General features: G+C 42.4%; 1 protein-coding gene across 6 annotated transcripts in view; it reads right to left on the bottom strand.

Annotated features, from left to right (window-relative positions):
• Positions 1-18109, bottom strand: part of Fam214a (family with sequence similarity 214 member A) — a 77926-nt gene that overhangs the window by 38960 nt on the left and 20857 nt on the right. The window contains exon 1 of one of the 6 annotated variants that reach the window (XR_004111264.1): positions 15407-15593. The exons of 4 other annotated variants lie outside the window; for them this stretch is intronic. Coding sequence is in view for 1 of the 2 variants with exons in the window: in XM_031343143.1 (XP_031199003.1) it covers positions 15407-15443 (37 nt within the window). In the remaining variant the exon portion in view is untranslated. Of the gene's footprint in view, positions 1-15406; positions 15594-18109 lie in introns of those variants that run through there. One more of the 6 variants, XM_031343143.1, reaches the window with a different exon arrangement.

The raw sequence follows: 18109 nt of genomic DNA, 5'->3' as shown, positions 1-18109 counted from the left end.
TGATTCTGCTGAGACCTAATTTCAGAAGACACTTTGAAAAGTTTGAAATCTCATGTTTTGAGTTTTTGCTGCAAACAGGAAATCTTTAAAAACACAAACAGGGTTTAGGCAGGTAATTCAGTGGCAGAGCTTGTGATTCAAAGCAAGGCCTTGAATCCAACCCTGAGAACCCAAACAAAAACACAATGACACAATAAAACTAGGGCTCCATTTAAGACCAAGCATTCATCTTTTAAAAAGGATTCCTAAGAGGTATCAAAGTGCAGCCACTCTAGAATAATCTTTAGAGATTCAGAACTCCTGAATTTTTCTTTTAAACATTTATGTATGTATATATGTCTGTGTATGCCATGTGAATGCAGTGCCCACACAGGTCAGAAGAGGGCATCATATCTCCTGGAAGTTATAGATCATTATGAACTGCCCTACATGGCTGCTGGAAGCCAAACTTGGGTTCTCTGAAAAGTTATCAAATGCTCTTAACCACTGGGCTATCTTTCCAGCCCCAAGAGTCCCTGCTCTTTTTTTTTCCTAGTTTTTTCAAGACAAGGTTTCTCTGTGTAGCCCTGGTTGTCCTAGAACTCACTCTGTAGACCAGGTTGGCCTCAAACTCAGATCTGCCTGCCTCTGCCAGAATTCCTGCTCTTAATGGAACCTTAAAACCAGGCAATGAGAAGAAAGTGACAACTAAATAAGGGAGCCACAGAGAGGTCTGTACTAACGAAAGCCCCAACTTTGTTGTTTACAACAGTCTGCATCAGCTGTAGTCACAAACCTGCACAGATTTATTAATAACACACAAGTGAGGAGTGGGAATTTCTCAACCTGGACTGCTTGACATCCTGTAGAGCTGACAGGGTCTTTCTCTTGAAATTAATAAAATTTATCTTTCAAAGAAAAATAAAAGCCTAGCACAAACCTACCCTGAGTCCTCTCATAAAGTGTCATAAACAAGTGCCTCATGCCTCAATGCCATTCACACTCAGTGTGATTAACATTAACAGATAGACCACTCACACTGCATGATTTCAAAAGCTTGGTGGACAGGGGAACTTAAAACACAGGTTCTACCTTTGTGCAAAATGTCATGGTGGCCTGGAAGACTAAGAGTTGACACTGGCCTAAGCAAATATTAAAACATACAGCATCACAAACACTTTCAACATTGAAAGACTTCTCCCTGAAACTAGACCCACCTGTGTTCCTAATTTGAACAGTAACTTTATAGCTGTAACATGTCACAGTGGCTTTAGAGTGTATTGGTTCTGTAACTTTATTTGCATTAAAACTGCTAAAGGGTCACCTTTTTTTGGCCCATCACCATCTGCAAATCCACAAGCCTAGTTCCAGACCCATGACCCATAGAGACCTTCTTTGTGTGTGAGCTACCCTTCATGGGTAAGTGTAGGTACTACTTTCATCCCTTATCAAAGAAGCCTCTCTTTATACCAAGTGGAAACCATTTACAGAAAACCAACAGATTGAGGGGAGCCCAGCCCCAACAGATGTATCTCTATCACAGCTCCTGTGTTTATGGCTCAGGGAACATCAAAGAAGAGGGAACAGAAAGACTGTAAAAGCCAGTGTTCCAAAAGATCTGCTGTGAAACAGTCTCTCCTAGACATAGCCAATGGGAGTATCAGTAGACATCACAATGTGGAGGGGGGGGTTATTGGGTCCCACCCTTAGACACTTAGCTTTTAAACTAAGAAACTGCTGGAAGAGGGAGAACTACCCTCTCCTAAGGATGAGCCCCTTGATTGGTTATACAATGCAAAATGATCAGCTTTGAAACCATATAGATACAAAAAGCAAAAATGGACTCAGCAGGTTGTATTTCTATATACGTGTGCATGTACACACCTCAATAATAATAATAAAAGAAAAGGGGACTATCAAATTAAGGGATATAAGAGGGGTTCCAGGGAGAGTGGCTGGGAAGAACTGGAAGAGAAAACTGTATCATGTGGGGACATGATACAATTCTATTTCAACTAGAACATATTAAATGTTAAAATCTTTGGCTTTTATAATTATATGAGGGCTATGTGAATAAAAAATGGTTTACTAAGTCATTTTTCTACATTGTAATTAAAAATAATTTATGCTAGTCATATCAATTTTTATCCTTAGGCAGTTGAGAGAGCCTGGAAGACACCCTGAATAGGCTCAAATCTCAACTCTGTTAAGTGATGAGAATGTCTTCAACTTCTTACAAAACACTTAAGACTTTCAATCCTTCCTCTGATGTTACCTTGAGGTCAGTGAAAGTTATGTGGAGCTTTCCTAAATATATGACAGATTTCCTAATATGGTCAGAATGCTCGCATCCCTCTGAACTCCTTTATTGATACGTAATTCCCAATGTGATGGTAGTCAGGGGTGGGCCTCTGGAAGGTATCCAAGGGAGCCTATTTTTCCTTTTACTTGAAGATGTAACAGGAAGGTATGTCTGATGCAAAGGTGAGCCCTTTACACACAATAAATCTTCCAGTGCCTAGATCTTTGGACTTCCTAGACTCCAGAACTGTAAGCAATAATTTTCTCTTGATTATAAATTACTTATAGTTTAGTGTATTTTGTTATAATAGCCAAAATAAAATAATACAGTTTCTAAAACCAAGTCAAACTCCCTTTATTTATTAATTTTCCCTGTTATAACATTAAAGAAGTATAAGAGGAAGTCTAGACAGGTTATGTAATCTCCCCAAAAATACAAAGAAAATGTGTCCAGCCAGCACATCTTGGTCCCATTTCAGTCCTTGGCTTTCCTGTCAACAATGCCCTAATGCATGTAGGCCTCACTACTCATCTTCTGTCTTTAACAAATGAACCAGAGCTATTCCAACTGTAGTGTGCAAGTCGTAAGGACTTTGTACTGGGTTAATCTTAAAAATATTTGTTACGCCGGGCGGTGGTGGCACACGCCTTTAATCCCAGCACTTGGGAGGCAGAGGCAGGCGGATTTCTGAGTTCGAGGCCAGCCTGGTCTCCAGAGTGAGTTCCAGGACAGCCAGGGCTATACAGAGAAACCCTGTCTCGAAAAAAACCAAAAAAAAAAAAAAAAAAAAAAAAAAAAAAAAAAAAAAAAAAAAAAAAAAAAAAAAAATATTTGTTACAAATGTCAGTAATTTTACACAACTGAAAATATTTCATTAACACTTAAAATCAAGGAGACTGCATTGTTTTATAACCTCACTTAAAAAATCAAAATATTAACCATCTACACAGCTGAATGTGATTCAGACGTGAACATAAGAAAGCTGCTGGGGCAGATCCAGTGAAGGAAGTTGAAAAGCAAAGTAGAAACCATCATCCTTCATTTTTAAAATACAGGTAACACATGTATAGTTACTTTACTTCATTATTTACAAAAACAAAATAACATCCAAAACTTGGGGGCAATGAGACAGGGTAATGGAGAGGCCACTTATATAAAAATTCTTATTATAGTTGCTCAATTTGGCAAATAAAAATAAAACTTTCCCAATTATATTTAAACCTCAGTACAAGATATAATAAACTAGAAAGTTACTCATTCATCTGAAATGTAGATTTAAATGAGGCACCATATTAAAACAACAACAGAACCCAAACCAAACAAACAAAAACAACAACAACAACAACAAAACAAAACAAAAAGCCCACTGCTGCAGGCCCTATACCTCGCCTGGGAAGGACAGCGGAGCTGGCCCTGATGGTGAAGGCAGGGGTGGGTGAGCTCAAGAGTATGAGAGCTAGAGATGACCTAGCCCCTCTTAGGCTGCAGCACTCAGGATAGCAGGCCCTGTATGTCATTGAGCAGCAGCACAGTGGAGCTGGCTCTAAAGGCACAGGTACAAGTGAGTTGCCCCTGCCCCTAGCTAGCTGTAACACTGTGTGAGCAAGCTGGGGTAATGCTGGAGAGCTCCCCTGGTAGTGGAGGTGTGGGAGAGCTGGCATGCTGACCAACTCAGCTAGATCTGACCAACCCAAGCCTAGATCTAGGGCTTTGAGTTGGCCTATCCCCAAAAATCTACCTTATCTATGAATTGCTGGGAGTGTATGAAAAAGGTGAGTCTTACAGATCCAAACTTTCAAGATCTCATGACACAGGGCAACAGCAGGATATCTGAGAAGAATCTGGGTAAGGATCCTGCATTGATAGTGTGGCAGAAACCAAAGGTCTTGAACCAGACCCACGACTCAGTGCAATGAACATTTGTAAGAAAAGATACATGGTCAAAAGGGTACACTGTGAGACACACTGCAACACACTACAGCTTCTATAGAGAGATGTTTCCTGTTTTCTTCTGTTTGATTAATTTTTTGTTGTTTTTTTTTAATTTTCTTTTGGGGGTAGATTGCAAGAGCAGAGGGCCATTTGAAGGGTTGGGGTGGTGAGTGTGATTGAGGTGATAAGTGAAACCTAATAAGAATCCATAACAAACAATCCATAAAAAGCAAGCCTACATCACCTACTTCTAAAGTTTGAACTTAGACATTTACATTTTGCATCTAGGATGGCTGTGCCATATATATTAACATAGCACCCCAACACCAACCGAAGCACCTAGATGATGATGTGTTTATTTTCTACAATATGTAGCCAAATGAGCAAGGAGTAAAGATGATATTATTTCACTTCCTAAGCAAAAGCACAGGTCTACAAAAAGAAAATTAAAAGTGTAGTGTTTTAACTTTCACTTTCATCATAATTATAAACGAGAAGTCATTTTAGAGCAGATACTGAGAGGGCCTGTCTTTGCTGTAGACACTAGGCCAGCCCTCAGTAAACACACAGAAAGGCTTGAAGCTGAAAGCAACCAGGAACCTCAGCAAAGCACTCCTGCAGGGTCCCCACAATAAAGTCAAGAGAACTGTGTCCACAAGGTAGAAAACCGCCAATCCCAAAACAATGCTCCCCTGGGTCAGAAGTGTGAACTGATGGGTTTTCTGGGGCTGGAGAGATGCTTCTGTGGTTAAAAGCACTGGCCGCTCTTTCGGAGGACCCAGGCTCAACCACAGCACCCACATGATGACTTACAATTGTCTGAAGTTCCGGGGATACAATGCCCTCTTCTGGCTTACGAAGGCACCAGGCACACGTGTATTACACAGATACGCATGCAGGCAAATCATTCCTATGCATAAAATAAAATTTAAAAAGGAACAATCTTTCTAAAACAAAATGAGACAATCCGGAAACATTTGGAAAGAAGAAGCACAGCCTTCCTCAAGAAACTCAACTTCTTGAAGCAGGCCACCATCGAACCATTCACTGACTCAAGGGGTTGGTCCATTCCTGTTCACACACTGTTCCTCAGAGCAGTCATTTACAATGGAACATTTCAGCTTCATTGTCCATTTCTCTTTTAAGGTATCACTTTATTATCAGGTTGGCAAGAACAGAAGCCATACTTTCTATTTCCAGTTTTTCTCTTCAAATACCATTCCAACTGCCCTATGGTCCCTCTAGAGTGGTAACGGCCAGAAGCGGGATCCTCAGCTAAATACAACAATCAAGCTCTGGGATTAAAACCAAAGTAACACTTTTAATTAAGGTTTTATTAGATAACTGTGGTCACTATAATCAACTTCTGGCAGTCAAGCATAAACTATTTCCTAGAACCAGATTAAACTGGCTTGAGACTAGACAAATCACACATAAATGGAATTATAGTCATATGCCCACAGCTATTATGATTAAGCAATTATTATTTACTGTTCATTAGTTTAAAATATATATTGAACTGTGCCAGTCTGCCTAATGTCTACATTCTACTTCCACACTTAGCTCTTTCCCCTTAAATTAACAACATTATGATACGGGGTCTCATACAACCCAGGTTGGTTTTAAACTTGCTGTGTATCTGATAATGACCTGTACCCCTGATCCTTCTGCCTCCATCTTCAAAGTGCTGGCGATTCCTGGGGTGTGACACCTCACCTGGCCTTGTCTCTAAATAGCACATCTTTAGGTCAGTATTTGTAGTTGTATCATATCTTGAAATTCACAGATCTCTCAAATACAAAACAACCAAAAACCAGAAGCCACATCAAAGTACTCAGTAACTTGAAAGCACTATGGGAAATGTTGCTCCAGAGCCACCCTTCACAGTCATGGAGCCCTGGGTCCTCAGGGAAGGTCAAACCCTCTGACCCTCAGCCTACTCCTTTGACAATAAAGGTGTGGGAAACTGGACAGGCTTCTTCCAGCTTCAGTCCTTTGTAACCATAAACACCACCATCCCATCTGTTGTTTTTAATACCATTCTGGCCACAGGCACAGGCTGACCCTACATCTACCCTACCACAACAAACTAAAAATAATCACAGGGGTGCTAGCTGGAGCGGAGGCCTGGGCCCAACCACAGCTGCTTTGCATTTTGTGACTTGAAACCTAAGACTGACCTACACTTCATTTCCATCTTTGTCCCCAGTTTGCCATCCATGTGGTAAAGTCTGATTCCTCTATTTCCAGCAATTTCTTATATCTGCCCTATGACCATTTTCAGAAGAGTTGGAGCACTGGACACACCTGAAGTGCAGTAATGAGACAAGGGGTAAAAAATCCAAACCCCAGCCTACTCTTCTAGTTATTCAGTGCTTTGTTTTGAGACAGGATCTGTGCATCCCTGGCTGTTCTGCTTCTGATGGCTGAGATACGGCTGTTTCTGCCCCCGGAGAGCTGGGCTCGAAGGTGTGTACCACATGCATGGACGCCATCCTCCCTCATGGCGTCTGCCTAGGCCGCCTCAGTTGCTGAGGTGCTCGTTTCCAGCACTCCCTTGCGCAGGTCTCATGGGTTGCACCATGGAGGCCTGGGCAGTCAGAAGCTGGTTCATCCTCCTGTGCATCAGAACAGCACACCCATCCTCTAGCACCCTCATCCTGCTTTTCTTCAGATGCCTCATGAATTTATTGGTGGTTCCCTGTAACTATAGCCAGTGATCAAGACCACTACAATTGACATCTAGAAACCACAGAAGCTTCAATCTCACCATTTATGAGCACCTCTTAAGACACCTGCTGGGGAGCCCTAAGGTTAAGCTCCTCACAGCATGTACAGGGTATCAAGCTGGGTTTGAAAGCTGCTCCTTCAAGAAGACATTCCCTTTCTATTTCCTAACATTTTTCTCTCTAGAAGGGAAAAATTCATCATGCTATGAACATCAAAGAAATATGCTATAGGCTGGGTGCTGCTTGAGGTCACCTGTAATCCCAGCACTTGGGAAGCTGAGGCTAGTGTGGGCTATGTAATGAGATCTGCCAGAAGAAGGTCTCCATTTCAGCTTTCACACACAGTCCTTCTTTAGGTCTCCCTATCTCATCTGAAGCCTGTATCCTCTTCTGCAGCTTTGTCTGTCTTTGGAAGACCTCACTGCACTCTGTACTTTTTCTTCCTAAACTCAGTATGAATAAGACACACCTTTAGTTCAAACTCCATGAAAAGAAGGACAATAATCTGTGTGTGTGTGCATGTTTATATGTGTGCTTGTGTGTAGTGTGCACACCTGTGTGCACATGTGTATATATATGTTTAAGCATGTCTATGTGTGTATGAATGTGCCTGAATGTATGTGTGCATGTATACATGTATGTGAATGTGTATATATTTGTGCTCATTGTATGTTATACACGTGAAGGTCAGAGGATGACCTTATGGAGTCAGTTTTCTCCTTCCATCTTTATATGGGTTCTGGACAACAAACTTGGGTTGTACACAAGTCCTTTATCTGCGGAGCCCACTTGCTGGCTGGGATCATCACTAAATATTCCTACTATCTGGACATAGTGTCTGGCAGGAATAGGCTCTTGAATGGTCAGTGTTAGTTCTTGCTTTGTTTTCTTCTTATTTTTAGCTTCTTTTTGATTTAAGTGATAACAAGTTTCCAATTTGCCTTTGCGAATAATGATTCATATTATTCTGTCTTCACGTTTTAATAGCCACTTATTTTCTAGTCTGTCAGTATGGTCCCCTTTAATGGGAAAAAGAAACATTCATTTTAAAATAAGCAAACTGCTTTAGGCAATCACTCCTTAAGTCTCTAACACAACAGAGAAAGGCATTTAAATCCATAAAAAAAGGGGGGGAGGAGAAAAGAAAGAAAGAAAGAAAGAAGGAAAGAAAGAAAGAAAGAAAGAAAGAAAGGAAAACAAGAGAGCTCTTTCTAGTTCCTAGGAGTTCCTAAGCCTTGGCAATCTCTTACAGGACTGCAGATGTACTCCATACAAGTCTACTGCATGTTTACATAGGAGTTGGTGGTGACCAAGGCTCATAACCCTCTAAACTCAACCAATCCAAAGAAGTAGCTTGAAGATTGGAGTGGAAATGAGAAACTTAATGTTGAGGTGTCAAAAAATTCAGCTCTTAAAGAAAGTGAAGACAGAACAAGTCAACCATCACCAGCTCCTAGAGGGAGGAGCAAGCCACCATCACCAGCTCTTAGGGGGAGGAGCAAGCCACCATCACCAGCTCTTAGGGGGAGGAGCAAGCCACCATCACCAGCTCTTAGGGGGAAGAGCAAGCCACCATCACCACCACCAAGGGAGGCCACCTTGTAAGGATAACAAGGGTTGGTCTTATTTGTAATGTGTTGAGAGTTAACAGGGACACACATCAAAGCACAGGGAAACAGAGGGCACGGACTCGGCAGAGGAAGTTCCCTTAAGAATTACAAGTAGGGCTGGTGAGATGGCTCAGCGGGTAAGAGCACCGACTGCTCTTCTGAAGGTCATCAGTTCAAATCCCAGCAACCACATGGTGGCAAAGAACCACCCATAATGAGATCAGATCCCCTCTTCTGGTACATCTGAAGACAGCTACAGTGTATTTATAATAAATAAATAATAAATAAATTTAAAAAAAGAGTTACAAATAGTTGGTGTCATTCGGGAAATCCACTGGTATCATCAAGGATACAGTTTTCCTCCTTAAAATTTGGGCTACAGAATTACGCTTTCATCCATAAAGTCTGGGCTTGAATTGGGCCTACCAGTTCTTACTCACGGCCTTCTCTGCACTAAGCCCACTTTGAAACACTTCTCTGTGTTCCATGTAATGTAAGGCATCAGCATTAAGATAACACACTTTCAGACAGAAATGCCTCAAGTAGAAGGTATTCTTTTACAGGACTGTCCTTTGTGGAAACATCCAGAATGCCCAGTATTCTCGTTCCACAGCCCACACAGAAAGAAGTCAGAGGCAGCCATTTAGAGAACACTGTCACAGGAGAAAGCAAGAACACCCCCCCAGCCCCCCTTCAGAAGCATGTGCTCCAGGTTTGCCTCAGAGGACTAGTGTATGCTGAAAAGGTGACTGTCGACTGTTCTGGTGCTGTTTTGTTCCATCCAGCCTTACTAATCCCTGATAACTGGCACATAACTTTCCAAAATTATCCTTAAGCCTAACCTAATTTAGTCTTGCATTTTTACCTCGTGGGAATATGGTTACAACATAGGCTGGTCCCAAAAAACACACCCTGTCCTTTCAACATTCATGCCTCTGCCATGTGTGTGACCCTTCACTTCTCAGCCTTCACATTTTCCACTGAGTGTGTTTATATGTGAGAAACCTAAAACGCCTGGAGAAACAGAAAAGATAATGGGATACAGACATGCTTCTAATTACCACACAGAGCAACTGCAGCTCAGCTAGACTGTCTTTAACAAAGATGGAGGCAGGTGACATTCATACAGTGGGCCTCCATTTCTAGAACAGGACCATTTGTACCAAGTCCATGGCAGCCTAAGGCCAAAGGGAGTGTCCTCCAGATGTCCAGAAGTCCCAGCCTGCAGCTCAGAGCTGTGTTCCAAGCTGGTCTTTCTGTGGTTGACTCTTTGCCATAGCCAATCCAAAATGCACAAGTCAGTGTGGGACACAGTTTCAACAGGACAATCTGTAAAAGCAGTCATTTATAAGGTATACATGTCACCATCTCCTTTGAGGCTCCAAAAACCACACAGGTGCTCAAAATTCAATATTTTGCTCATATGCATTTCCTGAAATCTTTATTCAATCTGTTTGTATCTGCATTTGTGTGTATGTGTATGGTATATATAATATATATGGATGTATGTGTGTTCACATATGTGTGTACATTTGTATGTATGCCACAGCATGCATGTGGAGGTCAGAGGTCAACCCCAGATGTCAGTCCTCAGCTTCTGCTCTTATCTTTTGTTGTTTACTGCTGCATATACCTGGCCAGCTAGTCCATGACTCTACCTCATATCCCAAGGATGGCAGAGATGCTTCACTGTGCCAGCTTTACACAGGCTCTGGGAACTCAAGGCTGGGAGAATACTATTTGATTACTATCTTCAGCACTGTTTTGGTTGTTGAAGACATCTCACACAGTCTGGGCTGCTTCTGAATTCACTATGTAGCCAGAGATGACTTTCTACTCCTGCCACCACCCAGGAAGAAAGGCAACAGTGTGTACCACTAATACCTTATTTTTATGGTTTCATTTTGTTCTTTGTGACAGGTCTTGCTAAGTACCCTGAGAAGGCCTTGTACTAGCTACAAAACTCAGGCTTGCTTTGAACTTGTGGCAATCCTTCTACCCCAGACTCCCAAATTCTGGGACCACAGCTTTTGAAAAGGCTCCCGTGCTCTTTTCTTCATTACATGCAAAGCAATCCCTGGTAGGATACAGAAGTATCCTGGCAGAACCAGTGGGCTCACTGACAGTGAAAGGATGGGGTTTGATGGCAAGCATCAGCTTCCTTTTTAAGTTTGCTTGCTTCTTAGCTCTCAGTAAACTACAAGGTCTCCTCAGTCGGTTGTAGGAAATAAAGATGTTTACCTGGGAATCAAACTGTCTGAGCACTAAGACTGGGTGTAGCTCAGTGGTGGACACACAGGGCCCTGGGTTTGACCCCCATCTCTCTGTCTCTGTCTCTCTGTATTCGTGTGTGTGTGTGTGTGTGTGTGTGTGTGTGTGTGTGTGAGAGAGAGAGAGAGAGAGAGAGAGAGAGAGAGAGAGAGAGAGAGAGAGATATCAAAATGAATCAATAAAGCTAGGTTGGGACCTGGACTAAATCTTGCTCATAACACAATAAAATTACCATAGCTCAATGCAGTGAAAGTATTGTGGTCATTAAAACTTTTGTGTATGAATTAAAGAGATCTTTTAAAAGACTATTTCTGACCATTTTCACTTAGAAGTTTGAATTTTCAAAATTTAGCCTCATAGTAGCACCCAATTTCTGTTCTGGAAATTTCTGTACTCTGAGACAGTCTTAATCATCTTATTTATGATATTCATTTTCTGGCTCCCAGACAGCTGGCTATCCCTGCTTGTTAACATGGGTAGCAATGACAAGGTCGCCCTGCTAAGTTCCTGTTGAGGAACCCCAAGAGAAACCACAGACAGGTTACTGCCCAGGGGCTCCCAGGCAGGCGAGAGCAGTTCAGGGTATGCAGGGTGGTGCACACAGCAAGAGGCTGCTCTCCACAGGCCTCGTTCCCTTTCCTGACTTCCCTCACTCCCTAGCCCACTGTTTACTGCTGTCTAACAGTTCTCATTTCTGCCTCCTTTTTCTGATTCAACCTTCACATTTCCTTCCAAAGCATGACACAGCTCAGAAAATGGAGAAATGTATTATATCTATAAATGTGAAGCTTGGGGCAAAGTCTTAAAAGAAACTTGAAATCTACCTAATGCTGAGAAAACTCAACATGTTGACATTTGGGCATTTCCATAGTACATCACTGAGTACACTGGGCTATTAATCTGGGCACTTCTGCAGTTTTTCATTGAGACCCCAACATAGCCTGAAATCATTTCACTGAAGAAAGGTTGCTGCCCACAGCCTGCCGAGGCACACCTCAGATCTCAAGCACCACAGGAAGACAGGCCAGGCTGGTGCTGAATTCATGATCCTCCCTCCTGCTTCGGCCCCCAGAAGTTCCAGCTCTGTACCACCATGCCCATCTTCAAACTCCAATCTTTTTTTTTTTTTTTTTTTTTTTTTTGGTTTTTTGAGACAGGTTTTCTCTGTATAGCCCTGGCTGTCCTGGAGCTCACTCTGTAGACCAGGCTGGCCTCAGAATCTGCCTGCCTCTGCCTCCCAAGCTCTGGGATTATAGGCATGTGCCACCACGCCCGGCTCAAACTCTAATCTTAATGCCATGCATTTAGCAATACAAGTTAGAGACTGGGGCACATACAACCAGATGTAGCAGCTCCCTCTCATGCCACACAGGAAACTCCTAGCAAAATCCGAAGCTTTACCTGTTCTTTTTTTTTTATATGCTATCTTGACTACTTCTTGTAATTTGTAATTTTATTGTTTCAGTGTGCACCACTATTTCCTTTGATGTTCAGAATCTCTGAATAAGAACGAGAAGGTAATAATTCCAGCTTCCCTATGAACAGACCTCTCCTGCCACTTTCATAACAGTCTTGGCAAAGAGGATTATATAACCAGACCCAATTAATATCACTAACAGGTATATTTTCCTTCCCATCTCCAGTCTTTGACTTTCCACAGTGATACACTATGTTCTTACTGAGTGTTGCATCTGTAGCAGCACCAGTGATGTGAGAGAGTACCCAGCAACAGACTGGGAGCTGCCAGGCTGGACACTGGTCTGAATTATGGGAGGCTGAGGCAGCATGGTCACATGAGCTCAGGAGTTCATCCAGACTGGAAATAAGTGAGACACTGTCTCAAAGCAAAAAGAAGTAGAAAAATATATATGTATAGAGAAGGGTAGAGAGGGAGAGAGGAGGGGAGAGAACAGGAGAGAAAAAAAAGAAGAAAAAAGAGAAAGAGAGGAGATTGAGAGAAGAAAATAGCTCACCAAAAAAAGAAAGAAAGAAAGAAAGAAAGGAAGGAAGAAAGAAAAGATTAAGCTCCACCTGCCCTGCCTAGCTGACTATGAGAAATAATCTTTTCCTGATTTAGGCTACAGATAAGCGAGAAGTTTCTGGAGGGAAGAGCTGAGTTTATCATGTAGCTTTAAGTAGACAGGTACAGGACAAGGATGCAAGCATCTGTGGTGGCACCGAAGTATAAATGATTTCACAGGGACTAATCCATTCTGATCCTGAGGAGCCTGGCTGGAGAAGTGGCTTGGCGGCAGTGGGCTTCCCTAGCTTGTCCCCAGCCCTGGGCAGAAGCCCCAGCACTACATCAAGCCCTCTTCCTTCCAACAACAGAGGAGAGAATTTAGAAATAGTAAGTGAGATGTATAAACATATCACAGCTTACAGATTTCAAAGCATACAGGCAAATTTCTACATCACTTTACTTGGTAAGTAGAACTGTGTTTGCCTCAATAAAGCAAAGTGCAAAGGCAGATAAACAACTTACAGATCTGACACAGAAGGCAGGGGAATGGCTACCATCAAATAACAAACTCGAGAGGAGCCAGCTAGCAAGGTTACTCTCATCACCAGTATTTAAGGTCCATCACCCTGAGATTCTGACAGTGAACAGGAGTTCTCAGGACTCTGCTACAGATGCCAAGCAAGGACTCACTGGAAGGTTCTGCCAAGAATATCGCTGTTGAATACAGCAAAGCCCGTGTGACGAATGAGGGTGCTCAGCTCTGCAGCTCTGTGCTCTTCCATCTTTCACAGCATACGAAAACAGCCTGTGCCGAGTTCAACCAATTCTTATGAAGTAAACCAAAGAGAACTGGACAGCAAGATGTTTTAAATAAAGCTTTGGGGTCTGTGATTGTATAATTGAGAAAATGAAGTTAGCAGTGGTTGAGAATGAGCTCAGAAAAGAGAGAACCACCAGACTGCCTACCGGTGGTCACTGCCTTCTCTTTTTAAACATGAGGTCTGGCTCTGTAGCCCAGGCTGGCCTCTAATTTGTAATCGTCTGGCTGAAGTTTCTCAAGTGCTAGGATTATAGAAGTGTGCCACCATACCCAGCAAGTTTTTACCCTGACAAAAATACTATACATATTGTTAAAAATAAGCAACAAAAGGTATAAAAGTATGAACATATTTTGAATTGTCTACAAAGGAAAGAAACATCTTTTCCTCACTTATCAAAAATGCCTGATACTGACTGGTTGGTATGCCTTTCTAATTACACTAATGTTTATAAAGATTAGAAAGTTCAGACATGTCTCAAAGTAAATTAAACAGGAATGACTTACATAGCTACATAAAAGAAAATGTGATGGCTCACAAGGCAGCTCAGAGGCACGGTGCTCGTGAAGTATGCACAAGGCCTGGGTCTGATCCCTGGTACCACAAACAAAAGCCAAACCATAACCAAACCTGTATTAGTTACAGCTCAGCAGTGACTGCTCATGAAATGGGAGACATGCTAATTAAAGTCCTCTGCTTTAATTAGCTTAAAAGAATCACCATCTATGTCAATTATATAAATTCTAATTTCACAGTATTTAAAAAAAATGGTGGTGGTGCACAACTTTAATCCTAGCAACTTGGGAGGCAGAGCAGATAGATCTGTGTGTTCAAGGCCAGTCTGGTCTACAGTGAGTTCAAGGCCAGTGAGGACTACAGAGAAACCACCAAACCACTACCACCAAACCACCACCACCACCACCACCACCACCAACAATAACAACAACAAGAAAAAGAAAAAAAGGCAAAAAAAGAAAGCAAGGAAAGAAAACCCTTGTTAGGCCAGCATTTTCAGATCTTAAACTGCACCTTATATCCTGTTCAATTACTAAATCAGTGTGGTTTAATTAATATTTTTAATTTTGCAGCTAGCTCATCAGGTGTGAATTATTATACTTAGGAGGACAACTTTAGTCTTAGAATTCTATCATAAACATTTGTGAGTTGGTTTCAAAATCTCTCACTCTCTTTTCTAGGTAGAAAGTTAACAGGTTTACTGGGGAATTACATCACTGTCTTCTATCTGAACTGCATAAAACTAGTCAAGAGACCGAATAATTAAGAGACTGTATAATTTTGGGGCACATCTTCATAAGTGCATTATGGCTGGGCAGCATGCACCCCTTCTTGTCAAACCCATTAAAGCTAATCCCTGACAATTGTGGTCTCTCTCTGAAATCATTAATCCACCTAAACATATATAACAGATTTCCAAAACATTTCCTGGCAGCTTTTGTTTTAAAATCTCTTCTGTGCACTCAGCAACACTTCTGGCTGACCATACTCCCTCCTTAGTGTTCTCATTTCTATCACATTTTTCCTCATTAAAGTGAGCACACTGTATCTGGTTTCTTTTCTTCCCACTCATTGTTCAGATTAGCATTTTAATAATCCTTCAGGCAATGCTCTTCAAAGAAAACAGGCTATCAGAAGCAAAGGACGATTCCCTATGTCCCATGACTCTCAAAGCCCAATCATATCCCTCGACCTGTTTATTACAAATCCATGTAAACCAGCAGTACAGTCAACAACCACCCCCAAAGGGACAACAACAAAGCCGCTGGAAACACCTCGTTACACACCTTGTCTGCGGAGCCCTTTGTTCCCACTGAAAACCATACTGGAAGCCTCTGGCTGTCAGCTGCTACACTGTCAGCCACCGAGGGAAAGAAAGCACAGGAGCGGAGCGAGCGGAGCAAGCGCTGGGTGCTGCGCTTCCCCGTGCAGGCTTCTCACAAAGGCAGAGAGTAGGGCGCACATAGCAACAGTGCACTCAGCTGATTGGACGCGGGGCTGTGCTCAGCCTCACTCCTGGGTCGGCTAGCTTGCTCGCTCAGGCTTCCTGTCTACTTGGCAGCACTGTCATGTTTTCTTTGCTCCTCTTAAGAACTCAGCTGTGTTTAGGCAACTTGAAAGGAAAGAACAGTGAACTGACAATGACCAAGACTTCCAACACGGGGCCCCAACACGTGTACTTCTAATCGCTCTTAAAAGACCAGAAGTGTGTAAGATAAAATTAATCTCTGTCAGCGTTGCTCATAAAACCCAGGACAAAGAAGGGAAGTAAGGGGAAACACTCATTACCTCCCATTTCAAGTAAATCAGGTTCTCACCCAAGTGAAACCCTCAAACAACATGTAAATACAGAAATATGTAACTATGTGAACACAGCACGGACCGACGTACTATGAACTCCAGCAGCACACTCATAGGAAGGCACCTCTAGAGAGGTACTGGCCAGCAGTCAGTGAGTCCCAGTGCCTTTGAGAGGCAAGAACAAATTAAGTGGTCAAAGAGTTAAGATTCGAAAGGGAAAAGCCACAAGCTGCCTACTGAACCCTGACAGTGTAGGGTAGAGGTACAAATTTATACCATAAGGTCTCTTGTTATATGGAACAAGACACACAACCTAAATTCACTTCCTTTTATCTTAAAACTACCTGGATATGGGAAGGTATTGAAATCATTGGGGTTGCATGTTTGCTAGTCCACATCATCTCTGTGAACATCAACAGCAAAAAACACCTCTCCAGCTTGTAAAGCTGGTTAGCTTTTTATTTTTTACTTTTTTTAAATTAGTGCTATTGGTAATTGAACCTAGGGCCTTATGTTTGCCAAGCAATCACTCTAAGCCATATCTCAAAATCCCTCTGAGCTGCCTGGGAGACTCAATTCAGGTATTATGGGACAATCAGGAAGGATTACAAACAGTTCTTACTCCAGAAATGCGTTTCTGAACATTTCACCAACCAGAACACGGGGCTCTGCCTGTTAACGCAATGGAACCTTTTCATGTGAGCTCTTGGTGGCAGCTGAGAGGCCTGCAGAGCAGCCGCTGCACTCTGCTTCTTCCTCAGAGCTTTGTTTATCAAGTGTCCCGGGTGGGGGGAGCGCAGCATGATGGAAATCCTGGCTACCAAGCGCAGCAGGAGCACCACAGGGCTATTTTTACATGAGAGGATAGAAACAGCGCAGCAGTTTCATAGCAGCCCCAGAATCCACAAGATTACTACCCCAAGGAAGCATCCAGATCCCAGGGGTTTGTAACATAAAAGTTAACACAACCAAAGAGTTAAATGTAACCCTCTCATTGGTTCCTCTATTAGGCAGTGGGAGAGCTCCCAGCCCTCCTGAGGGACAAGATAGAGGTGTGCTTGGGAACACAGAATGACCCAATGACACAGGTAATTCAGGAATGCTATTGAAGAGAACACAGGGTTTTAAAGTCAGACCAAACCATGAATCTTCTATTTACTAACACACATAAGAGATAGAAAGTGGCTGGCGAGATGGCTCAGTGGCTAAGAGTACTGACTGCTCTTCTGAAGGTTTTGAGTTCAAATCCCAGCAACCATATGGTGGCCCACAACCACCCATAATGAGATCTGTCGCCCCCTTCTGGTGTGTCAGAAGACAGCTACAGTGTCTTTAAGCTTCCTTTATCTTTAAACCTTCCCTAATACAAGGCTAGTTTCAGGACCCTTCTGAGTGCTGGAGCTAGACTGTAAACAGCTGCTGACAAACGACTGCTTTAAGAGGTCTCCTCCGCCACACTGCACGCCCTTCAAACAGCAGCGTCACATCTGTGCTACAACTGCTCACCCACCCAGCAACATGCCCAATTAAATCCCACGTAATTTAATTTTATTCCAAAACTACTGGAGATGAATAGAACACAAATGAATAGAGGTATTATTTTCGCTGCTCAAATAAGAAAACTGGCTCATCTAAGGGAAAGGCATTAAAAATCTAGATTAATAAATTTTTTATTTCAAAATTAACTCTTTCCTATCTTTCAAAAAGTAAAAGAACCACATAAAACCCAGCTGAGCATGGTAGAACACAACTGTAATGGTAGCATTGCAGAGGCTGAGGCAGAAGGATTACAATATCCAGGTCATCTTGGGTCATGCAATAAGACTCTAACTTGGAAACAATACTAATAACTCCTAGGTGGACTGGGAACAGGCCCCTTCAGTTCCGGCTGCTGAGCACTGTGATGACTGGCTCGTACGACTGGGTGCTCACTGATACTATAGTATGGATCAACCAGAGAAAAAAAGAATTCCTAAGCCAGGTGTGGTGGACACCTAGGAGGCTGGGGAAGGAAGAATCAGATTTTGAGGTCAGCCTAGGCTACTTTATGAGACTGTTCAAAACAAAACAAAACAAAACAAAACTAACCAGTAGGGCCCTCTGGAGGTAGAGAAGAAGGATCTCTGAGTTTGAGGCCAACCTAGTCTATAGAGCGAGTTCTATGACAGTCTGAACTACACAGAGAAACC

This window comes from Mastomys coucha, unplaced genomic scaffold (genome assembly GCF_008632895.1).
Source record: "Mastomys coucha isolate ucsf_1 unplaced genomic scaffold, UCSF_Mcou_1 pScaffold23, whole genome shotgun sequence".
In the NCBI taxonomy this organism is placed as follows: Eukaryota; Metazoa; Chordata; class Mammalia; order Rodentia; family Muridae; genus Mastomys; species Mastomys coucha.
The sequence above is the reverse complement of the archived record's forward strand: the minus strand, read 5'-3'. Positions and strand labels throughout refer to the sequence as shown.